The sequence below is a fragment of the Anarrhichthys ocellatus genome, unplaced genomic scaffold (assembly GCF_004355925.1).
Source record: "Anarrhichthys ocellatus isolate YVR2014 unplaced genomic scaffold, GSC_Weel_1.0 scaffold104, whole genome shotgun sequence".
Taxonomy (NCBI): Eukaryota; Metazoa; Chordata; class Actinopteri; order Perciformes; family Anarhichadidae; genus Anarrhichthys; species Anarrhichthys ocellatus.
Genome location: NW_022280134.1, coordinates 652,247 through 677,711, shown reverse-complemented (window position 1 = coordinate 677,711; position 25,465 = coordinate 652,247). Strand labels below are relative to the sequence as shown.

The window sequence follows — 25,465 nt, the reverse complement described above, 5'->3', positions numbered from 1 at the left end:
AATCGCCCGTGTCCACCGCTGCAGTGGAACAGTTAATGATTGTTTGTACAGAAATAGAAGTTATTGAGCAGAAATGTAAAAACTACAGTTCACAGGTGGATGTTGTTACGCCCAAGGGTCAGACCATCTCTGACTCTAAGTCAGAGCTGTTCACCTTAAGTTTTAATCAGGTCGGGAGTCATTAGATGCTGCATTAATGCACTGTGCTGGCGACCTCTATGACTTTCTGCAGAAACATTCAAACATATTGTGGTCATCTGTGTGTTTACGCATCACAAATGTCTATTAAAACTGTTAGAGAGGGGGAACTGTCCCTGCCTGTATGAGTTATCAGCTGCATGGAAATGTGCAGTTATTGCTCCTCTGGTTCTAGTTCTTTTTTATTCAGCTGCATGCAATCAGACACCCCGAATAACAATACGACCTATTAATAAAGAGGACAAAGACAAGAAGCCTTGTAGTTTGGGTTGCATGAAAAAACGTACTGTATCACTTTTAATGTTGACAGACAGCAGGACCAACAGCAAAGAGACAACTGTTAACAGTGTTACACATTGACATGGCACATCAAGGCAGCAGATACTCCTAAAAAAAAATAAAACTCAACAGGAATTAAAGTACATTGCTGACAGCAGGTTATCAGAAATACTGGCAAGAGTGTTCATTTAAAAAATCACATCATAATAAAACAATTTACACTGAGAGAAAGTGTTAGAAAGGAGAAAGTACAAACAATTACAATAAATTAATATCAAATATATAGGTATATATCAAATACATGTACCACATTATGTGTAATCACATGTGATTGTAGCAGATATACTCAACAGAATCTAGTCACAAAGCTGTAGGTTAACAGAGCACTTGTTAGCGTAGAAAAGTCATCTGTTCGATCTAAAATGACAAGAAATACCAGATTTACTTCCTCTTAACGGCGGACAGTGTCAACATACACGCCGTGATACAAAACTAAAGCAGCCCCAGGCTCATGTTCACATACATGATACTCCTTCACCTATTCAAATACAGTGTCATATCACAGGAGCAGCCACTTCACCAGCTGTTCCCTCATGAATGTTGGATCAAATAAATAGGAAATATTACCGCAGATTTCATTACATGATGCCAGTTGTAAAACTGTGACACAAAAGTGGTCCAACCAGGATATTTGCCGTCATCACCCTCAGTTTGCTACTTTCACATTAACACCCGTCACCACTGGAGGACAGCAGAGGCCCATTCGCTGTCAAGTCCGGCCTCCTAAAGGGAGACTTTGTTTTGCTTAAACCATCCGAAATGTGGCAGTTTCCTTAATGCCAAACTGTATAACATACCGCATTGACGCCAGACTTGCTGCCCGACAACGTATCCTAAACTTAATCATTGGAGGTCAGTGCCTAACCTTAACCTTTTGAGGTCAATGCTGAACTTAACATAATCAAGGGACGTGTCTAGAAGGTAACCCACAAGTTGCGAAAACCCTCGCAAAACTTGTTTCCAAATGACCTTGCCCAACCGTAAACATCCGTGGTCAATGCCTAACCTCAACCATCTTGTGAAAGTTTTGCAACTTGTTGGTTACCTTCTTTCTATACACGACCCTCATCATGATGCCTTCATATAGCTCTCCACCATGTTGGAGGTTTTCAGCTTTTGGACAACAACAGCGGGTTGCATTTATGTAGCTTGTTGTTTGCTATCTCAACAGGACTGGATATATTTATTTCTGTCCTTTTTTTGGACTGGGAGCTGATATTTTCACCATAAATCAATCGTTTCATACCACCTGTTTAGTTTGTTACAATCGCTAGTTAACTTAAGTATCAGGTCAGCTAACCACAACGAAGTCTAAACACCTTATATATATATTAGCTAATCAAACATTAGCCAAGAAATGAGAGCTACAATCATAGTTAGCTGATGTTAATGTTTGCTTTAGCTGGCTAATTAGCTAGCAAATAAAGCCCAAAACAAACCACTAGCTACTTTTCAGACTCCTTGGTAATGTATTTCTCAAAACCAATTAGCAAAGAAGCTACAAGCTACTTTTATAAATAAATTGGAACATTAATGTATTGTTCGAACGTATTTTGTAAGAAATTGGTAAGAAAGATGCCAACACACAGAAATGTGCAGTTTACTCATCCAATTCAAAAAAAGGGTTTTGAAAGTTGACTCAACGAGCAAATTGTAAAGCAACCTTAAACCGCTGTCATTACAAAATTAGAGGAGCGTGCTTGGAAAATGCTGATATCAGCCGGGAAACGAAGGCAAGTTAAGTTACGTGCCTTCTCATGTTTTCACTTGTTTTTTTTGTGAGGTCATTTTCAATAGTAGGTCTATAAGAGAGAATCAGGACCCCAACATTGTGTTTACTCGAGGGTTAACAGGATTATTCGGGGAGATAAAACAAGTCATGCATACAAACGCACCATTTCAAATGGTCCAATGTTCAAAATGCTTTACCAACTGGAACAGTGTGTGACTAGAGAAACAGGTCACAAGAGGCCAAATTATTATCCTGTCATTTAAGAGGGTGAAATAAAAGCCTGGGCACATCTTCTAAACAACTCTCTAGATTATGACGAACAACAACTTTTAAACCTGGAACCAAACAATTCCCTTTTTCATTCGGATTTGACTTTACATTTTTGCTCTTTCCATCCAGCAGAGAATGTAAAGCCAATGAGCTGAACAAATAACATGCAAATACATTCCACCAGCTTAGTTGAAGTGATTGAACAGGTATCCCGAACGTGTAATTAAGTTATGACAGAAGCTTATCGGCATTTGGCGAGTTCTTAGTGTTCTACAGTTAATGTTGGTCGTTGTATTTGCTGTCTGGGGATAAAAAAAGAAATGCACTTGACGATGCTATAATGTACAAACGTATGGCCGTGAGCATCTCACACAGCACACCAGACAAAGACTACGACATTTATGGGAATGTTTTAGGGATATTTTACACATAATGTGTTTCCATCACTGTTTATCGCAAAATGCCTTAATCTAAATTTTAAAAAATATATATTAGCTTTTTTGCTAAATTTAAGGAAATATTTTCCGAATTAATTATTCTCAAATTCATTATATCCTAATCTGCGTGAAAATTCTTTGATGGAATCCCAGTTATTGAGACCAAGTGACCGAATTTGGAAAGCACAACAGCAGCACAATGTACACTGTAGACTGTCTATGCTCTAGAAAAAGACTGTTACTATATGGCACCTCCCTCACAAGGGAAACCATCAGTGACCTTGTTTTTTGAAAGGACACCAGAATCAGAACGGTGTCCAGTCAGCAGCAGCATCAGAAGTACCGAAATGTCAAAAAGGTCAGGGGAAAAGAAAAATTAAAAAGTCTAGCGGAGTCTCACAGGACAGACTCAATGGCTTCCGGCATGGCCGCTGAGGCTTTGGTTTGGTACGTGACGAGAGACGAGGTCTCCTCCTCGGCCTCGACGTTGGCCACCGCCTCCACCCGGACCTCCGCCAGCTCCCTGTCCTGCTGCTGCTCCTGCTGCTTCTTCATCTCCTGCTGGTTGATGTGGTGGAGGATTCCGGCACCCAGAGCATCGCCCTCCACATTCACCACCGTGGTGGTACGATCCCTGCACACAAAGTAGACGCGAGAGACGGACAGCTACTTTCGGCAAACATTTGGAGTAAACAGCCACTACCACCAATCATTTTTCTTTGTTCTAAGCTATTCGGGTTTGAACTCTTGTTTGGAATTACAGGTACAGTATTTCCTCATTAAGAAAACTAAAAGAAAGCACTGAAACACACTCCTTATCAGCCCCCACCAGCGAATACATGGAATCCCACTGCACAAGGCCGAGTGTCTTATCTTCATAGCTCAGATGTTTTTCTTCCACAACACGAGAAAATAAACCCTGGAGTGACTTTTGATAGCCAGACTTTGCACCTCTGTCTTGTGAAACAGATGTAAAGTGTTTATGTACCTCAACTTGTTAATGTTTAACCTGCTGCCGTGTATGTTTGTTTGCTCGACTACCGCATTGGCAAATGTTGCTTGGGGAAAAAAACAACAGGCTTTTATTTTTTTTTAACTGTTTCCCTCCGTTTCCCCCTGTTGGCACAACAGTTGAGAACCCTGGTCTTGTTTCCCCAACTGTAATGTTGTGAAGACGTGTGTTTTCAGCAGGGTTCATGTGGCTTTACTCACACAATCCAGTCAACAGCCAGCATGAGGGACAAGTCTTTGGTCGGCAGGCCGATGGCCTCCAGGATGATGGCGATGGTGATGATGCCGCCGGCCGGGATGCCTGCTGCACCGACACTCGAGGCTGTAGCTGTCACCCTATGAATAATGATTAAATAATCTTAGAATTATATAGTACTAGAAAGTTGACCTCTTGCTGGGAAATGTCATGGGACATTCTTGTGTCTGTTGTCTTCTCACAGGATGGTGAAGATCTGCCCGGCGTTCAGCTCGAAATTGTTGAGCTGAGCGATGAAGACGGCAGCGACGCACTGGAATATGGCCGCCCCGTCCATGTTGACGGTGGCCCCGATGGGGAGGATGAAGCGGCTGATGCGCTTGTCCACGCCGTTGTTCTCCTCCATGCATTTTATCATGGAGGGGAGAGTTGCTGAGCTGGTGAGCAAATGCAGAGAGATAGAGCATTATCTTTATCAGCCATTCAGGTGAAACAAATAACATTAATAGTTGCATTTGATGAACAGAAAGTTCTGTTGAGGATTGCAAATGTGTCTCTACTTTACTTTTTGGGACACTCCCTTTGCGAAGGACTCCTAAAGAGGCTGTACGACCCTCTGTATATTGTGTTATCCTGGGGTGACCTGATTGTCGAGTGGTTGGGGCGCATACCACAATGTTCCTGGTTCAATACCCTGCTGGCCGGATCACTTGCTACACGTCATTCCCGTTCTATCTTTCCCCACATTACCTGTCAATATTATCACTATATCATTTATTGTAGTGCAGAGTTTAAAGTCCCAACAGTGGCCCTGAGAAGCTAAATTGTTCAATGCACCGCACAATATCAATTGCGTTGGAACAAACATACTGATTATTTTGCTATTTTTAGAGGCTTACTAGTTTTTGGGGCTAAACATGTAAAGTATTTCTTGACTGTGGTGCTACATGTGGGGTCACTAAACACTTTAGGGTTCATCCTTTAGGAGCACAAATGTGATCCATAAAGTTAATGGAAATCTGCCTATTATCTTATTGCAAATTTGACGGTTTGCGTGGCACACAAGGGAAGTTTATGCCCTTTGCAAAGCATGAATATCCTCAGTTCATCTTTCTTGCGTACAAATTCATCCGAAAGTAGAGCTAGCTAGAGGAAAGAGCAGGGTCCCCAAGGTAAAGCTAAAAAGGGTCAACTTTTTACTTGTTTTATTACTGTGGGCCTTAACCATAAATGTGCATTGCTGCCACTCCTAATTCAACTGAGAAGCACCCCACTGACAACGAGTCTAAATCCACTCATAATTGACATATTTTTATATCACTGAAATGTTCATATGGGTACCATGTGATGTGACAGCGTACCTGGAGCAGGTGGCAAAGGCCGTGGTGAAGGGCGTGATGAGGCCCGACAGGAAACTGAAGGGGTTCTTGCGCGTGAAGCAAAAGTAGATGAGGGGCAGGACGATGCCCCCGTGGATGACGTGGCCCAGGATTGAAGCGAAGATGTATTTCCCCAGACTGGTGACCAGAAGAACCACATCTTCCATCTCTACAATCTTACTGCCCACCAGGAACATGATGCCAAAAGGGATATACCTGAGAGACACAAGAGGTAAGCATTAACAGGGAAGGAAAGTGGGATGATAACGGTAACAAATGCTTAGTGCCTGCTTCATCCTGAGTATTCTCACAAAATACCATCAGATGCAGTCCAAATATACCACTATCGATAACACTGAATTATCCCACACACATTCAACTCTACTCACCACATGATCCAGGACACCAGCACCATGGTGGCCTCGTTGAAAGCGTTAAAGAACCTGATGAGTTCTTCCCCCTCCTCTCCCAGCTTCCTCAGTGCCACGCCAAACACCATGGCAAATAACACCAGACCTAGGATGTTCATGCCATCTGTTTCGGTACCAAAAGGCACCTAAAATAACACACACACAACACAGTCAGACTGTAGGAGATGGTGAAGAGCCCTCTGGTTGGTTTAAATAAGATAAGATAATCCTTTATTAGTCCCGCAGTGGGGTCATTCACAGGATCACAGCAGCAAAGTGGACAGTGCACACAAGATACAGAGTAAAAAAAACAAGAGCAACAAGTAATATAAATAAGTAAATAAGTAATAAACAGTAAGAGTATCAACTAAGTCAAGAAGTACAAAATCCACAGTAACTAAGTATAACTAAAGAATTAAAATACTAAAATATTATATATACAGACAGGGTATTTTTATTGCAGAGTATGTTTCTATTGCACAGATTTCTAGTGTTTTTTGGTGTTGTGTGGTCTACTGGGAGCACAGCTGGTTGTGCAGTCTGACAGCAGCAGGAAGGAAGGACCTGCGGTACCTCTCCTTCACACACCGGGGGTGAATCAACCGGTGGCTGAAGGAGCTGCCCAAAGCTGCCAGGGCGTCCCGCATAGGGTGGGAGGTGTTGTTCATCAGGGATGATAGCTTAGCCATCATCCTCCTGTCTCCCACCCCCTCCACCGTATCCAGTGGACACCCCAGCACACTGCTGGCCTTCTTGGTAAGTTTGTTCAGTCTCTTCCGTCTGCTGCCGAGATGCTGCTGCCCCAGCAGACCACTCCATAGAAGATGGCTGATGCCACCACAGAGTCAAAGAAGGTCTTCAGGAGTGCTCCCTGCACTCCAAAAGACCTCAGTCTCCTCAGCAGCCTTTTTATAGAGTGCGTGTATGTGGTCAGTCCAGTCAAGTTTATTGTTCAAGTGAACACCCAGGTACTTATAAGATCTCACGATCTCAATGTCCGTTCCCTGGATGTTCACTGGTGTCGGAGGAGAGCGTTTACCCCGGCGGAAGTCCACCACCAGCTCTTTGGTTTTACCAGAGTTGATCTGGAGGCGGTTCCGCTGGCACCATCCTATAAAGTCCTGGTTCAGTTCTCTGTATTCCCTGTCATCACCGGCAGAAATGAGGCCGACGATTGCAGAGTCGTCAAGAGAACTTTTGCAGGTGGCAGTTGGCAGAGTCGTGTTTAAAGTCCGAGGTGTAGATGGTAAAGAGGAATGGAGCTAGGACGGTTCCTTGTGGGGCCCCCGTGCTGCAGGACACCAGGTCAGACTCACACTCCCGTATCCACACATATTGTGGACGGTTGGTGAGATAGTCCAAGATCCATGCAGTGGTCCACTCCGGTCTGCTCCAGCTTGTCCTTCAGAAGCAAAGGCTGGATGGTGTTGAAGGCACTGGATAAATCAAAAAACATGATTCTCACAGTGCTTCCAGCCTTTTCCAGGTGAGAAAGGCATCCGTGTAGCAGGTAGATGACAGCGTCATCGACCCAGATGCCAGATTGGTAAGCGAACTGTAGTGGGTCCACAGATGAGCTCACCAGGGGGCGGAGATGTACAAGGACCAGCCTCAGCATCTTCATCAGGTGGGATGTTAACGCCACCGACCTGTTGAAGTCTGTTGAAGTCCTTGGGTCGTGGGGTCTTTGGGACTGGTACCATGCAGGATGTTTTCCACAGCTGTGGTACTCTCCCCAGCTTCAAGCTCAAGTTGAAGATGTGCTCCATTATCCCGCAGAGTTGGTCTGTGCTGGACCTGAGGAGCCTTGAGCTGATGCCGTCTGGACCCGTGGCCTTTCTCATCTTGATCTTTCTCAGTTCTTTTCTCACCTGGTAAGTTGTGAAGGACAAGCTGGGAGGTGGGGGCGGTGTGCCGTAGGTTGTTGAAGGGGGGTGGGGGAGGGGCACTGGTCATGGAGTGTAGTGTTTGAGGAGTGTGGGGGGGAGCCGAGTGTTGTGGGGAAGGGGGTGGAGGAGAGGGGGCAATCTACAGGGGGTGCAGCCAAAGGAGGTTGCAGCAGCAGGGGGGACTGGATGGGGGGATGGGTGGATGACTGATCGAATCTGTTAAAGAATAAGTTCAAGTCATTCACCCACTTTTGGTCCCCTGTAGGGTGTTGGTTGGGCCCTTTGTAGCCAGACATCGCCTTGAGGCCCTTCCAGACCCCGCTGATGTTGTTCTGCTGCAGCTGGTCCTCCATCTTTGTCCTGTAGACTTTTTTCCCCTCCCTGATCTTCCTCCTCAGCTCCCTCTGTACAGTCTTCAGCTCCTCCTTGCTTGCTGATCTAAAGACCCTCTTCTTCTTCTTGAGGAGGGTCTTTATTTCAGGAGTGATCCATGGTTTGCAGTTGGACAAACACCGTACAATCCTGGTGGGTACGGTGTTCTCCACACAGAATTTTATGTAGTCTGTTATGCAGTTAGTGAGACTGCATAACAGAAATAAACGTGGAAAAGCAGACAAAACGTGAGCGGCCCACCATGCAGAAAGTTCAACTGTTGAATTTGGTTTGGTAAGATGATGTATTACTTTTAACATGGGCATCATTTCATTGAAAAGAACGTTAAACACTGAGAGCAACAGTCTTAAAAAAACTGGCTTCTTAACAGCTAAGCCAGGTTAATTGAGCAGTGGTGCAACATAAATGAAAGATTTTCACTATTGAATAAAACCATCCTTGGGCTTAGGAAAGCCTTTCAAAATAAACTGTTTGCTGTACTTAAGCACAGTGCGTCTTTGAGATAATTGCTAACGTCAGCATGCTAACATGCTCACAATGACAATGCTAACATGCTGGCAGCCTATTTACCAGCGTGTTAGCATGCTAACATTTGCTTATTAGCATTGAAAGTGCAGCTGACGCCGATATCGTTAGTTTTGCAGGTATTTAGTCATAAAGCAAAGTATTGGATAAATCGAAAATTGACCTGATGATGGCGCTGTAGGAATATTTAAGAAGATCACCCAAGAATTATCCTGTAGATAACATCAATGTCTGTATCAAATTTTAAGGCAATCAGTAGTCAGCAGTGGCGGCTGGCCAATAGAGGGCCATGGGGCGTGGCCCCACCTTGAGCCACAAAACAAATTAAAAAAAATAATAATAAATTGTACAAATTGTCAATATTTGTGTTTTTGCAACATGGCATGTACCCAGTAATATTTGTAAAATATGATATCTGTGCAAAATATATGCTTTTCCTGCACGTCGTCTTCGCCTGTCTGCATGTCTCAGCAGCGCTGGGGCCATCGAGAAATGGCCCACAGGAGGCGGGTCTATGAAGCAGTTTAGCCAATTGCTGATTAAAGATATAAATGAGTGACATACAATTTAGCCAATCAGCGTCCTCAAATAGATTCAGCTTGGGGCCAAAGTTGTTTGGCCCCGAGCTTGCGCGTCCTCGTCAGGAGAAGTCTCTACAGGCGAACGCCAGCGCGAGCACTACTCCTCCAAGACCCGTTTGAGAGGAGAACTTTGGCGGAGATTCTGCAGGCCAAAGAGCTGATCCCAGATCAGCCTGACCTCACAATCAGACAGCAGACTAGCGGGAAAGGGAAGCAGTACATGCGAAGCTTCTCTACTAGCTGTATACCAGAAAGGTTTGGCTAGCTGGATGCAGTGATGCTAATACCTTAAAACAATGGGGACAGATCCAGCATGGACAGTTACGGGAGTGAGGGATATGAAGCACCTGTCTGAGGAAGTAAGGAAACATGAGAACACCAGGGCACACATAGAGAACTCTGTCAAGCTACATACTGTATTAGGCAAAGTGAACATCTTTTCTTCTACATAGTTGTCCTCAGTCTCATCTGCTTAACTTGGTCATGGAGGCATCAACATTTAATTGAGATGGTAAATTAACAGTGAAAACTCATCATAGCTTAATTTAACATCAGTATTCATGATTACACTTCATGTTTACTTCTCCTGATCTTTACCTCCTATAACAAGGTCTATAGGGGCATCTCAATAAATAATGTTCTAACATATTATATTATATTTTATATATAGATAGATATATACTGTATATATCTATATTTCTATATATGTATGCGTTTTATATTATACTGAATATTATTATATTATATATACTGTATATATATATTATACTGAATTCCCTGTGAGGGTGACAAAAATAAGATGTCCTGACATGTTTATCAAAGTGTTATTTACTGCTTTTTTCCGTGTTGGAATAAATGTTAAATATTTAACTGCAAACTGATTTTGCACCAGCCGCCACTGGTAATAATAATAATAATAATACATTTTATTTATATAGCGCTTTTCATAAAACTCAAAGACACTTTACATTAAAATCATCATATATAAAAGCAATACACTAAAAACATAAAATACACAATAGTGGTCACACATTAAAAGCAGTTTTGAACAGGTGGGTTTTGATTTGAGATTTGAATGTGCAAAGGTCAGTGCAGTCTCGGATGTGTTTGGGGAGAGAGTTCCAGAGGGAGGGGGCAGAGATGGAGAAGGCTCTGTCACCCCATGTCCGGTGCTTGGTCCTGAGTGGAAGAGACAGGAGGTTGGCATCAGAGGAGCGGAGCCGACGGGATGGAGTGTGGTGGTGGAGCATGTCGGTAAGCTAGGAGGGGGCCTGATTGTGGAGGGCTTTATGAGTGAGGAGAAGGATTTTGTATTGGATCCGTTGTGGGATGGGGAGCCAGTGGAGGTTCTAGAGAACAGGGGTGATGTGGTCACGGGAGCGGGTGTGGGTGAGCAGGCGAGCAGCAGAGTTTTGGATGTACTGGAGTTTATTTAGGATTTTGGATGATGTGCCGTGGAGAATGCTGTTGCAGTAGTCAATTCTTGAGGTGATGAAGGCGTGGATCAGAGTTTCAGCAGCAGATGAGGACAGTGATGGGCGGAGACGGGCTATGTTTTTTAAGTGGAAAAAGGCAGTTCTGGTGATTTGTTTGACGTGGTGTTCAAAGGAGAGGTTGCTGTCGAACATGACTCCAAGGTTGCGGATGTGTGGGGAGGGAGACAGAGTGGAGTTGTTGATGGTGAGGCAGAAGTTGTGACTGGTTTTGGTGAGGGATGTGGGACCGATGATGATCATGTCAGATTTATCACAGTTCAGTTTAAGGAAGTTGGTTTGCATCCATGATTTAATGTCAGTGAGGCAGTTGGTGAGAGTGGAGTGAGTAGCAGTGGTAATGGCCTTTGTGGAGATGTAGAGCTGGACATCATCGGCGTAGCAGTGAAATTGAAGACCATGTTAACGGATGATGTTACCAAGAGGGAGCAAGTACAGGATGAACAGAAGAGGACCAAGCACCGAACCCTGGGGGACGCCTTGAGACAGAGGAGCAGTGGTGGAGGTGCAGTTGTTGATACTGATGAACTGTTGTCTGTTTGTGAGATATGATTTAATCCAGGAGAGAGCAGTTCCGGTGATGTTGAGGGAGGATTCGAGGCGGGAGAGAAGGACGTTGTGGTTGATGGTGTCAAATGCTGCAGTGAGGTCGAGGAGGATGAGAATGTTGAGGTGACCAGCGTCGGAGGAGAGGAGGAGGTCGTTGGTGACTTTGAGGAGGGCTGTTTCAGTGCTGTGCTGTGAACGGAAACCGGATTGAAATGGCTCGAACAGATCGTTGGAGATGAGGTGGGCTTTGAGTTGTGTGGCGACAATGCGTTCCAGTATTTTTGACAGAAAGGGAAGATTGGAAATGGGACGGAAATTGCTCATGGTGTCAGGGTCAAGTCCAGGTTTTTTGAGGATGGGGGTGACAGCAGCCAGTTTAAGTGTGTTGGGGACTGAACCGGAGCTGAGGGAGGAGTTAATGATGACTGTGATGAGTGGTGAGATGGCTGGGAGACAGTCCTTGACCAGAGTAGATGGGATAGGATCCAGGATGCAGGTGGAGCTTCTCATTCCAGTTGTGAAGTTCGGCAGCTCCAATGGGGACACAAGGGAGAACTGAGAAAGGGGCTGAGGGGTGGTGGAGGGGGAGGCAGGTGGAGAGATGGAAAAGGCGGGGGAGGTGTTCAGGTTGCTATAAATGGTGTCAATTTTTGTTTGGAAAAATGAAAGAAAAGAGTTGCATTTGTTCACTGTGAAGGATGTGGAGGTGTTGTCCTTGGGTTTGAGAAGCTTGTTTATTGTGGAGAAGAGAGCCTTTGGGTTAGAGGAGCCAGAGTGTATGAGGTGTGAGTAGTAGGTGGACCGGGCTGAAATGAGAGCGTCTTTGTATTGTTGAAGGTAGTCGGAGAGGGCTTGGAGATGGACTGTTAAATCGGTTTTCTTGCAGAGTCTTTCAAGCTGGCGCTTTCGAGATTTCATCTGGTGGAGTTCAGGAGTATACCAGGGAGCTGAGTGTGTGAATGAGACAGTTTTGGTTTTGATGGGAGCCAGCTGATCAAGACAGGAGGAGAGTGTGTTATTGTAGTAGTTTACAAGATCGGAGGGATTATCAGACAGCGGGGCAGGGGAGGCAGACATGGTACTGGCAAGAGAGGCTGAGAGTTGTGGGGGAGATAGATTTGAGATTTCTGAAGGATATGTTGAGCTTCGTTTTTGGCATGGGGATAGGGATGTCAATGTCCATGGTGATAGCCAGGTGGTCAGAGATGTTGAGGTTGAGGCTGGAGAGTTGCGGTATTGTGAGACCAGTGGAGCAGACCAGATCCAGGATGTGACCTCGGCTGTGGGTGGGGAAGTTGATATGTTGTGTGAAGTTGAAGCATTGTAGTAGTTCCAGGAATTCTGTCGTAGATTTACAGTCAGTGTTATCAATGTCGATGTTAAAATCACCTAGGAGGAGAACGGAAGGTGAGATGGCACATAGCTGAGTCAAAAAATCTGAAAAGTCAGAGGGAAAGGAGGGATTTGGCTTGGGGGGACGGTAGATTACAGCAGTAACCAAAGGAGTGGGACCAGAGAGTTTGAAGGCAAGGTGTTCAAAAGAATGAACGGCAGGAATTGGAATGGTGGTTGTTTTGATGTCCTTCCTGTAAACAGCAGCAACACCACCTCCCCGCCCCTCAGGACGAGGTTTGTCAATGTATGTGAATCCGGTGGGAGTGGTCTGGTTTAGTGAGAAGTAGTCCAGGGATTTATGCCATGTTTCAGTGGGGCAGAGGAAATCAAGGTTACTGTTACTTATGAATTCATTCAGAATGAGGCTTTTGTTGTTGAGTGAGCGAGTGTTGAGCAAAGCCAGTTTCAGGTGACGTTGCTTTGTGATATGCTGTGAGGACTGAGGAAGGGGAGATTGGACAGATTCACGTGTTGTTTGTTGTGGTGACGTAACAAGGAATTTCGGGTGCGACAGGACCATAGGGATGGGATGGAGTTTGGGGACGTGAAGTTGTAAGTGAACATGCGGCCAGAACCTCTGTGTGAAGGATTGCCTTGGCGAAGTATTCCATGTTCTTTGAGAATGTCCATGTAATCCGGACGCAGGTGGTTGTTGAAGTTGTGAAGATCTGACGTGGAGTACAGCGGCGGCATGGTCCGGTTGGGGAGCGCTAGCAATAAGCTAGCATTAGCTGGTGACCAAGAGCCGGCTGTCCGTGAGAGGAGAAGCGATGTGAGACCCAGGAGTATCAACGGGATGATCCACAACATAACAGCGGCAAGACGCCAACAGTCCGGTGAGGAAGGAGTGGTGGCCTGGAGGGGCTACCAGCCTGTTTGCCTGACGATCCTGCCCGGAAAATGGAGGTCTGGTGCGCGGCTGTGGCTAGCGGAGAAGACCAACCCGAGCCTGCTAACCGCGCCGGGACGGAAAGATTCCGGCAGGGTAAACAAGTGTGCTCCTGCAGGCCGCTCGTGTTGGCAAGTGATGTAGCAGGCAGGGAAGACCGACAGCTCCAGTAGCAGGACAACGATGTAGCGCTGTGGACCAGACCCGGGAGTCCTGGGGCTAGCACGGAGGTAGCTTCGGCAGATGGAGACGGTAGGTTGATCTGGTGTGGCTAATCCAGTGAAGATGTTTGAGTAGAATGGATGGTAGACGGCAATATCTAGCCGCAAACAAGCAGCTCAACTTTATCGGCCAGGTTTTTAGCGTTGGGATCCATTTAAACAGCAAAATTTAACAAAACTTAACAATCAAGTACGGAGCGGCAGCCAAGAGTTTTGCCAGCATCCGCCATCTTGCATGAATTACATATACAATGGTAGTCAGTACTTTCACGCTGAACCAGAAATGTCTGCCTTATGGTGGAGGCTGGAGCAAAAGACAGGGTTCACCAAAGCCATCACGACACATTGTCCAGGAACCATGAATGTATTTGCCACATTTTGTGCCAATCCATCCAATAGATATATATCTTACTCCAAGTCAGGGGATAACTAAATTCCATGGGATTAATCCTACGGGGACCATGACTGTTTGTACAAGGTTGTATTGCAATCCTTCCATTAGTTGTTTAAAATATTTCGGTCTGGACCACGGTGGTGGAGCAACACATACTATAAGCTTGGACTGGGACCTCATCTGTAGCCTTTCAGTATGGAGGTGGAGGCCTGTCAAACAGTGTTGATATATCCCGCAGTAGTTTATACAGCACTTCTCGCTACACAGTATGCAGGCATAGGTGCGCAGGTCTGGGGGCAGTTGAAGGATTCAGTGAACTGCATGATGGATAACAAATACGGACAGGGACAAATCCTGAGCTCAATCCCCTTCCATTGTTCTGAGCTCTCCCACAACTCCATCCCCTGGCACTGGGGGGGGGAGGGGGGGGGGACCCACGGCAGACAAATACCATGGGCCAATGCCAAGATCAGATCACCCAACTGTTCCCTCATACTGGGTCAGTGGGGGAGAGCCATAGCCACTGGGGAGAAGTAGAGGGATTTAGAGGATTTTTTGCTGTATGTTCAAAATTTAGCAAATTAGAAGTGCAACACTTTTGATTGTCAAGGCAGTTTAGAGATGGGCCTAGAGCAGTGTGAAGGGACGGATTAAGAAGATCTGCAATGGGAACTGCAATGATGGAGGATCATCTATGATCCAACATCCAATGCATTGAATAAGCCCCATGTGGCAGACTGGAAATCTGCAAACAGCTCTCTGCCAGGCCTTGTTTGTTCCCTGTTTAGACGGACCCATTATGTTCGTCACAGGCCCAATGGATATCCGGTGGGTCAAGCAGACCTGGGTGCTGGTCAACAATTTTGACTGACTGAAAACTCACCAAACTACAAAAATAGAAACGATTTTGTCAGACTTCATGCACTTGTTTAGAGGTTGTTCCAGCCAAGACGTGAATGTAAAAATACACCAGACTTCTACCGGTGAACCAGAGACCAGTGTCCATCCCTGTTTAACCAGATAGCAAAGTCAGTGATTTAACATTTAAAGGTGTAATTTCAATACATTGAAATAAGACATGCAGGTCAGTAAAGACAAATCTGAACTGTTTTAGAATGATAAGACATTGCATACCCCTGAAGGCAGATGCGAATGCATGAGATGATATTTTTTACATTTAACCTAATAGTGTGACATGGAGCCAGGCTTCACAGTCAACTGTCAAACCTGTTATGTCACTACCCAAACAAGCACTACAAATAATGGATCAAAACTGAAATGGCACCACTGTATAATTCTGACGAAGTACAAGTTGCTCAGTTATGAGAGCTTTATTAAGTCTTCTTTTATGAAATTGACTTTTCAAAGTGTGAACAATCTTGCCCCAGCTGTGTGTGTGTGACTGTATGCATGGGATGCTTCCAGTTCATACCTTTTGATAAAGGGTTGTCCCATTGGTGTCGTTCCCTACGGCAACCATCTCGTAGTCAGTGGCATACTGCAACATAAGGGGAAGGAAAGCTTGTGATTCATTTTGTTGGGCGGTGTTCAGTCACGCATTTTTGTCTAGTACATTGTCGCGTTGACAACGAAACTCGTCCAAGCTCACAACTCCACGCGTGTTTATTAGTGAGAAGTTGTCACGGTGGTAGACACATTTTGGACAGAGCGAAGCTAGCTGTTTCCCCCTGCTTCCAGTCTTTAGGCTAAGCTAAGCTAATCGCCTCGCAGCTCCGACTCCGTACTTAAGCCACAGACATGTTTCTTGTCAAACCACTATATCAATTTCCATCAGAGCAGCATTTAAATTATGTAAAGTGAAAACCTCAAGTGATGGATAGTTGTTTTTTTTGATGGTTGAGAAGTTTACAAAAAGCCTCCTCAAATACCGTTTGCATAGATGTGCATAGTGGACTTTTCAAATGTTGCTAAGCTTGGTGTCATCGGCTGCCAATGGTGGAAAAAATTTTTTTGAACGTCTGTACATTGCTCTCACAAGGAATGCCGCATGTGCATGGAGTTGATGAGCACGTTCAGACAGTCTTTCAGCAGAGACAACAATGCCCCCTCCCTGCCTTTCTTTAAAAAGCCCTCTGTGATAAAGGTTTCTGACATCTTGACAGACCTGACTTTAAATGAGGCTATAGATTCTTTAAACATACTAAGGCACTCAGAGACATACTCTACCTGATTACAGTCATAAAACTAAAAAGACAGCCATAGGCTAAATCTTACACTTCATTTGTTTGAATGTCTGTTTAAGCATCTAGCTGCTTGTCATGTTGTGTTAATCTCCCCTCTCCTCTGCTTTCTTGGTTTAATCCACAGTTGGACCCATTCCACAGGGGCTCTGCCACAGTATAGGCTGGCTGGTGGGGGTGAATATTGAACTCTGTGACCTGGCTGAACTTTGAAACTCCATTTCCTGTCCCTGTGAGAAGTCACTGGCTTGTTTGCGAGTTTACAATCTACTTGCCTGGTTTTAGGCGGGTTTGAGGCAAACGGTCCGGGTGTGTGTGTGTGTGTGGGTGACTACGTGTCTGTGTGCGTACCCTGCTTTTCATGTGTGCATAGCCATTGTGTATCACTGCATCCCCAAATATTGAACTTTCCTGGTTGTCTTTTTAGCCTCAACAGCCGTGAACATAATTCTAGGAAGCGGAGCGGACCGCGTTCAAGAGCAGCGAGGTGAGGCGGGTTGCTAGGCTGGCTGGAATGGAATGGTTTCGCCATGGTAACGGCTGGTCAGGGAGAAGGGAAAGAAGCGTTTTGGCGAGCAGGGGAGAGCAGCGGTCTCTATTCTGAACGTCTCCTCATTAAGAGGCCTTATGAGGCTCTCAGCGCCGATTTACTGCCGCTGTAAATGAACGTGGAGCAGCATCCGCATGGTGAAATAAATTCTGATGAACAGTGCACACAAGACACAGAAGAAATAAGACTGAACGTGGTGATGGAAAAGGGGAATTAGTGGGAAAAAATAGTGTGGACAATGTGGTGTGGTGAGGAAATAGGGTGTGAGGCACTCACAGAACGGAAAGCAGCAGCCACCAAATTCGATGGGAATAAATTCCTGAGAAAGAAAGAGAAAAACAAGTGAGCGCAACAGACAATATGTTTTGTCCTGTTTGATATTTGTAATTGATTAAAAACTTTGGTAATATTTAAGCCTGGAGTTTGTTAAAAAAACAAAAAGTAACAGCAGCCCAAAGTCTTCCAGGACTTAGATTTGCCCATCGGAATGATAAAATGTTCACAGGATTGGTTTATCATCACACACGTTGGCTCTTCTCCCAGGACCTTCTATAAAGTCCAATGCTCCCTAAATTCCCTGACAGAGCAGTTGTTCTGGCACTGAGCTACTATCTGGTTCATCTTTTATCAAAACAAATCACCAAGCTCTTTACTGGGATTAGATATTTCTGGACATTTCACTGTATTCATTTACAGCTATTGTGTTTTTCCCAGCCTTTTCTCCTAAAAATGACCTTCCCATACAACGAAGTTGAGTATTGAACTACGTTTTGAGTGCAAAGTATTTTCTTGTAGATTACGTTTTCTTGTGATGTATCTCGAAGTCCATGTCGAGAGGAGATGAGGGTGGTGGATGGGTCAAAAAACAGGTTTTCACCTGTACAATAATGGTTGTGTCCAATGTGAACCAAAATTTAAAAAGTAAGTTTCCCTCAAAACTTAAATGAGAGCGCAGTTTAGTTGAATATAATAGACATGGTTGCTTTTTTCTGCTTGTTCAGGAGTTTAAAGACTTCTATATATTCTGGATATTTAAAAATAATTCATACATGGACAGTTGTTTGATAATTGATTTATTTTGCAAACAGAGTTTCTCTCATGGGATTGAATATTATAAGGAGTAATCTAATATAATCTATTGCAAAATTGCAACTTTGACTCGAAAAAATTGAGTTTTGCCACATTTGGTGTATTTGGTGTCTATATACCCACAGAGGTTTCATGCTTGCTCTCCTACTTTATAATGAATGACAGATCATGTTATTGACTATTACCAAGACATGAAAACAGTGTTGACAGGGCGTAAAGCAGTTGTACCAAAGGTCAAGGTTAACCAAATGTCAAGATTAACAAAGTTGCATTGCTGAAACAGGCTGAAACATGCTGCTGTTTGTAGACACCACTCAACGAACCATGCATGATGCCGTGTTCATACCGTTAATCGCGTCATTCGCGCCGCCGGTCTCGCCGGGGACCATTTGTGTTCATTGCCGTGAATCGCGCTGGACGGCCGCCGGAGAGGGGGCATGGCTTATCGCCCTGGAAGTCGTTCACCGCACCGCTTTTATTGTTCTTCAGCTCATACAATCGTATATGTTCTTGTACTTGACATTTTAGCGTGACAGCCAAAGGGTATTTATGTCCTCACCTCACACAGGTCTATCAACTTAGGTAAGTGCATGTTCGTTATCAACAACAAAACAAGTTCTTTAATAGCTGAGGTGTTTGTTCACCTGCCTGCACAGGTCCCAGGCTGCGATTTCCATACATATGATGTGCAATGTTTGGTTCTTTCCCCCATGACAGCACAGGCCATTGAGCACCCCGGTAGGCCTGTGGAAGGTCAAATTTCCAGTATATGAAAGTAAAAGCTATTAAAGAAATGTTATATATTAGCAAATATTGTTCAACTCAGGTCAGGTTTAAAGGTTCACTGTGACATATTCAGAGCATTGATTTAGCAGCAAACAACTCTCTGCTATGTAAAGATTGAGTGGAGTAATGTCTACCTGAGCCAAGAGTGAAGTTGCTCTCTTTGTGTGTGTGTGTTGGTATCTGAGCTACTCGGGCTTTGTTTTTATATGCGGTCCTGTTGACCCGCACAGCCACAGCACTGTTAGCTGTGGCTCACCCGTCGCCATGTTAAGAGCTGAGAGGAGGCTGTAGATATGCTCGGAGTTTTAAAATTCAGCACCTTTAATGCTCGCCATGTTACCATTCTAGTTTAGCGTGCTAACATTTGCTAATTAGAACTTTTGTTGTCAAGGCATTTTGACTAGAAAACCCAAAATGTCTTGAGGAAATGTCAGGAGATTGCTAAAGTCAGTTTTCTTAATCCTTTGTGGAGCATGAATGTCTGTACAACATTTCCTGGCAATCCATCAGTTGAGGTATTTCAGTCTGGACCAAAGTAAGAGACCTAAAAAAATAAAATAAAATAAATGATTTGGGACCTTTAAGCAATTATCGTTTATAAATCCATCAAAGAAAACTTTTTCCTTGTCATTTTTTCTGTAAAGGCACTGAGCTGATTTTATTTTCACGACTGTAAAATAAGCATACAGGGATTACTGGAAGCATGCAGGCTTTTTCCATGTATTAGTGTGTTTGTTGTAACTTTATCCACTGTGGCCACACTGTATTGTGCAAAGAATTACAGACTTTGCTCTCATCTATTCCCATGGCCAGACCACAGAATCCCATGACCCCTGTCAGCTCTGCCTTCAAACCAGGGCCAAATGCTGCTTCAACTGTTAAATATGTCAGCCACACTGGCCACTCTGGAAGGTAGCCATGATCCATACACTTAGTCATTACTTTGTTTCATTATTCACAATTGTTTGGTTAAATTATTGCACCCACACAAGGTTTCATACTCGTCTTCTTTCTGTGGGGGCAATCGGGTTTCCTGCCGTCACATGAGCGAGGTGAGGATTCTGGATTAACTCTGGGAAACCAGAGCTGAGAGCTGGCATGTTTTTCCCACCGGGAGCCCCACTGCTTTCTCTCTGCAGACTGATTTTTAAAAGCTGTTACGTAACAACTTGATTTACTAATTAATTGAAGCCAAACATTGGCTCCTTTTAATTAAAGGCAGCAGAAGCGGGTTATCCAGCTAATGTGGTCAGGAGTGATTCTGACTTACTGGCTCTATACATTCTGAGTCAAACACTTATTGCAACAGTTTAGGAGTTTTCTCTCACAGCTGGACATATGTCCCTAAATTCAGATTCATTCTACAGTAAGATATGTATTGTCATATAGAATTTCATCCTTCTCTAGCTATTGAAATGTTTTTTCTTTATTGTTAGCAAAGAGAAAAGCAGGGTTAATTAAATTGTTTTACGTTATTTACCATGATTGTAACTACGCGTTTCACAAGCGTATCATACAGGTTTGTATGATATGTTTTGATCTTACAAAAAGTTATTTGTTATTTTTCATGCGTTCGCCTACAAATGTCTGGCAACATGAGCAATCAGTGTGCTCCTGCAGGGCAGAACCGGTTTAGGCAACAAAAGTGCGTGGTTACGTTGAGGAAAAGAGCGTAGTTTTGGTTAAAGTAAGAACGGTTGTTATGTAAAATAAGTATGTTTGTTGTGTAACTATGTAACTGGTATTAGTTAAGAAAATACGTAACGTAACAAACAGAGGTCTCCTGGGTGAAAGTCCTGTGTTTGGGTCAAAATAAGTATGTTTGTTATGTAAAATAAGTATATTTATTATGAGGCTTACGTCACTTAGCATTAGTTTAGGATGTAAGTTACATAACAAACAGCGGAATATGTTTGTTACCTAATTTACATAACTGGGATTAGTTAAGGACGTAAGTTATGCAACGAATAGCGGTCTCCTGGGTGAAAGTCCTGTGTTTGTGTTAAAATGTGTTTGTTACGTAAAATGTTTTGTCTTTGTTACATAACTAAAGTAGCTGGCAAAAGTTAAGTAAGTAAGTTACTGAACAAAAGTGAAATAAAATGAGTCACTGATGACTTTTGGTTTCGCGCTGGGCCCGAACAGTGATCTCTTCACCCATCCACCCCGACTTCCTCCCTACTCTATACTATAAAACCTGACCACCTTAAAGGAAACCCCGCACATGCTGGCTCACAATTACGTTGGTTATGAACAAATTACAGTGGATGAGAACAGCCTGGGTTCATTCGTCCAATGATTTTTTTAAATGTTCTCCATCACTGGCAGGGAATGTGTGTCTGGTATGAGTGCGGGTCTTTTATTGCAGAGTTTGTGTGCACTGGTTACCGTCGATGTAGTTTTGTATTTTGTTTGAATACAAGTAAACTCAATACAAATACATGTTTTTAAATTAGAGATCAGTTGTTTAAATTCATGAAGAAATTAGATCACTGTGGGAAGAATTTTTTAAAGAATAGAGTTTACCTTGGAATAATGTTTAGGTTTTCATTTCTTTTCTCCAGTTTCATATAAAAGCTCAATTCTGGGAATTCTGAGACCTGTTTGTCCAAGAAATGAGAGTGTGTTGACAGAAGAATCACACAACTCTCACAGGGAAAAGAGCAACTGATAAAGACAATATTTGGCCTTGAGCATCGTGTCCAGGAAGCTCCGCCGAGGTTCAACACTTCCATGCCCTGACTGCTATTTCTAACCTCAGTGGATGAAAATGATCTTAAAGACCCCAAACTATCAGTCCAAATTCATCAGCATGCCATTAAGCATAAGAGTTGTGCCGGTCTAATCCTTCCTGGAATGCTTTGAGCAACTCGTCAGCACTACAAATATAAGACTGGGAAGTAAAACCAGCCCGTCCACCTGCTATTGTGATAAGGGAGGAATGCTGACTGCAGCAGACCAGTGTTCAGTTTGTACTTCACGGTGCTGTTGTATCCCTCCACCTCTTACCCCTTCCTTAAAATACACTCCGCTCATTCAACAGCTGTCAGCTTTCCCTCACACCGTAGGAGCTCCTCCTGGACAGGCTTTCTGAACAAGCCAGTAGCTGGCAGTTTCTGGACAGGAAAAGTAGAAACTGCCACTTGAACACAGCCAAAAACAGGTAAAAAACATAGAATCCATACATCATGGTGCCCACTCAATCAGATCTTGAAATGGCTCCGCCATGCCCTTGTTCCTTTTCCACTCGGGAGGCAAAGCAAGAAGAGAAGCATCGCCTTAAGCTGCATGCTGGACTCAGTGGTGGGAGACGTACTCGGGTCGTTTACTTGAGTAAAAGTACGACAAGTACAAATACCTCAAATTGTGTTAATTTGTTACTTTCCGGCGCTGACTGAGCTGCATGTGGTGGAAAGGATTTGAGTATGAAGAAAATCAACTACCTCCATATTGTGACGATTTTGTAGGGTTGAGTGTTGGTGCTTTCATAAACTATTTACAGAATGAGATTTTGGATAAATAATCATCAGTAATGTGGGTATAATAACTGAGTCAATAAAAGGTAAATAAAAGCACAGCTAGTCTGGTGAGTTCAGAAAATGACATCACTTAACTGTCGAGCAGCCTTTAAAACCAGGAAGACATCACCTATGCGATATTACAATATCCAATACTTAGACGATACTTAGTCTTGTATCAGGATATCGATATAATATCAATGTATTGCCCGGCTTCTGGTTCAGAGGGTCATGAACGCTGGAAAGGAGTCTGTGATGAAGGGCTGATCATTCATGCAACAAAATATAACGACCTAGCTGCAGTTAGGTCTGGGTCACAGCTCCATATGAAAATGTATCGTCTTCCAATAAGAAATGATTGTGAAGATATCATACATCGAGATATCGTGATAAACAATCACATTGCCTAAATCGATCATAACAAGCACATCCTAACTCAAATTTCTCAGAAGAAAAATATTATCTTGCAAAAGGCTCTCTACAGAGCCAGTGTTCGGTTAGTCCGTTATGGGCTAAAAACACGGCAATGCAACATGGCAATGCAACATGGTGGACTCTGTGAAGAGGACCCGCCAAGTAGATTTGAAGGGCTCATTCTAAGATAACAAAAACATAACAATTTGTAGTTTCAGGTGATTATACACGAATGAAATCATAGTTATGAATATTATATCAAATAATGTCAATAAATCCCCCTAAATTCTACGGGCTGTTCCTTTAATCGATTTAAAAAAACGTGAATTGCATACTCTTTTGATAATTGGTTAATTGGGTGGGTAATTTTTGGAGACAAATCTGATTCCAGCTTAGTTATTAATAAGCATAACTTCCTGTCTCATTACTCCTCTATGACAGTCAAATGAGCATCTTTGATTTGTGGACAAAGACTTTTGAGGACTCTTGGGCTTACAAAGAAACGGATCGACATTCTTTTTTTTACCATTTTCTTATATTAAAGGCCGAAAAACGAATCGATTAATCGAGGGAGAAAAACGACAGTTTAATCGATAATAAAAAATAATGGTTAGTCGCAGCGCTATTCGTGATACCGTTATGGAGAGATGGAATTTACAGACACGTGGATTACAGATTTTGCCTGATTTATGAGCGCGTGAACGGCTGTGATCCACTCTGAACTAAGGAGTTACACAACACAAAAGCGGTTCATTTTTTTTAACGATCGACTGACTGACACTGAGCACCCCCCCCCCCCCCCCCACCACACACACACACACAAACTACTAGAATATCCCACCAGATCTGCTTCTTATTCATCAGTGGCCTACATATTGTTATAAATGATTCGTGTTGCCACAGTATACCTGGCCAGATCCAGAAAGGAGTCGGTGGTCTCTTTGTTGCTGCTGAGTGTCTCCAGTCCCAGGCTCAGGGACCCCGCGCCCACACCGGGTTTGATGATGAAGGCCAGCGCCACCCCGATCCCCGAGGCGATCAGCGTGGTCACCAGGAAGTAGGCGACCGCGATGCCCCCCAGCTTCCCCAGGGAGCGGGTGTCAAGGCTGGCGGCGCCGGACACGAGGCTGCAGACGACCAGGGGCAGGATGATCATCTTCAGCATCCGCAGGAGCATCTCGCCGGGGAAGGCGAAGTAGGTCTTCTGCGCCTTGGTGAGGCTCATGCTGCGGACCAGCATGCCGAGCCCGACGCCCACCAGCACGCCGGACACCGTCATGATCACCAGCAGGTTCTTCCTCAGGAACTCCGCCAGCTTCTGCAGGCAGCTCCTCCGCGCGCCCCGCTCCACGAGCCGGTCGGTGGCCGCCGAGCTGGGCACGGCGTGCCCGTTGACCTCGCTCTTTTTCTCCATCTTTTCTTTTTTGTTGAGGTTTAAATTGAATTTCTCTTCAGAACAGCGCGTTGGGAGTCCGAGTTCCGAGGCACAGCGTAGGTTGGATGCACACACTGTGTGAAGGCTGGCCCGGCGTGAAAGGCTGAGGGAAGTGGGGAGCCAATGGAGAGCGAGCGACGACACGGGCAGCCTGTGGAACTTGCGCACACAAACCGGCGCTCTACCGAGAGCAAATGATGCAAGAGTATGGGAGATTGCCAGGGGTCTCCGGCAATGTGGCCCACTTCTGAATAAAGTTGATGATTAAAACAGAAGAAGACTTCCCAAACATTTTACATTTCTCTTCATTTTCTCTGCCCAAATTAAGAATATACATATTTCAAAAATGAAAAAAATCTATGATATGCTACACTATCTCAGTTACCAAATGCATAAGAGTAATAAGGATGTCCCCCTTCCCCTGGGTATTCCTGGAATATCCTGCAGCTATATTTTCAACATAAAAGACACATGTTCTTGTGTAGATTCTCTGTTGCAGTGAAAGATGTTCTCTTGGCCTACTTCATGCAGATGGGCCATTCATTTCAGTGCTGGTCTTTACAGAAGCCATCTGATCGTACAATAACCCTGTTATGATAAGCCGCTCTCTGCAAGATGATGTGCGAGAAGCCGACACAAAGACCGTCAATCAAACAAATGATTCACCCAGTTTGATTCACAGATTCTTGCCCTTTCACAGCAGTCCCGGCGAGAGGGGTGTTGGCCTCCATTGTCAGGTCCCCAGAGAGGGAGCGATGGATGGGGGGGGGGCGCTGTGGGCCTCCTAGAGGCCGCTGTTGCTCGCTCCTTTCCACCTGTTTCTTTTTCTTAATGCAAGGGTGACGGAATAGTTTTATCTTTAGAGAGTAGAGAGTTAAAGCTCTCTGAGGTATAAAGACGGATAAATACATGGAATGTGGAATTTAGATTTGTCCACCATGAATTCGTGTGAATCCTCGTTGCGCCTCCGGTATTTAACCACGAGATGGCGCTGTAATAACATGAGCGCGATGGCGCTCTTACGCCTGACAAAGGTCAGGCGTAATTAACTTCCGGCTCTGCTGGAAAGGTTTTTAATCTACCTGTTTCTTGCATCTGTCTTTTACATTTTGTGATATACTTTGATTTATTATTCTTGTTATTATTATTAAACACATGTATAAACCCAGCG

The 25,465-nt window shown here is 44.2% G+C and overlaps 1 protein-coding gene across 1 annotated transcript; it reads right to left on the bottom strand.

Annotated features, from left to right (window-relative positions):
- Positions 1-461: 461 nt before the first annotated feature.
- slc1a4 (solute carrier family 1 member 4) lies at positions 462-25,025 on the bottom strand. The gene is made up of 9 exons (XM_031876150.1): positions 24,985-25,025; positions 23,768-24,541; positions 17,329-17,371; positions 15,734-15,799; positions 5,952-6,118; positions 5,545-5,778; positions 4,426-4,620; positions 4,189-4,323; positions 462-3,610 (listed from the first exon to the last, which is right to left on the bottom strand). The coding sequence occupies exons 1-9, from the start codon at positions 25,023-25,025 to the stop codon at positions 3,373-3,375; spliced, it is 1,893 nt and encodes a 630-aa protein (XP_031732010.1). The 3' UTR covers positions 462-3,372.
- Between the last annotated feature and the right edge of the window lie 440 nt (positions 25,026-25,465).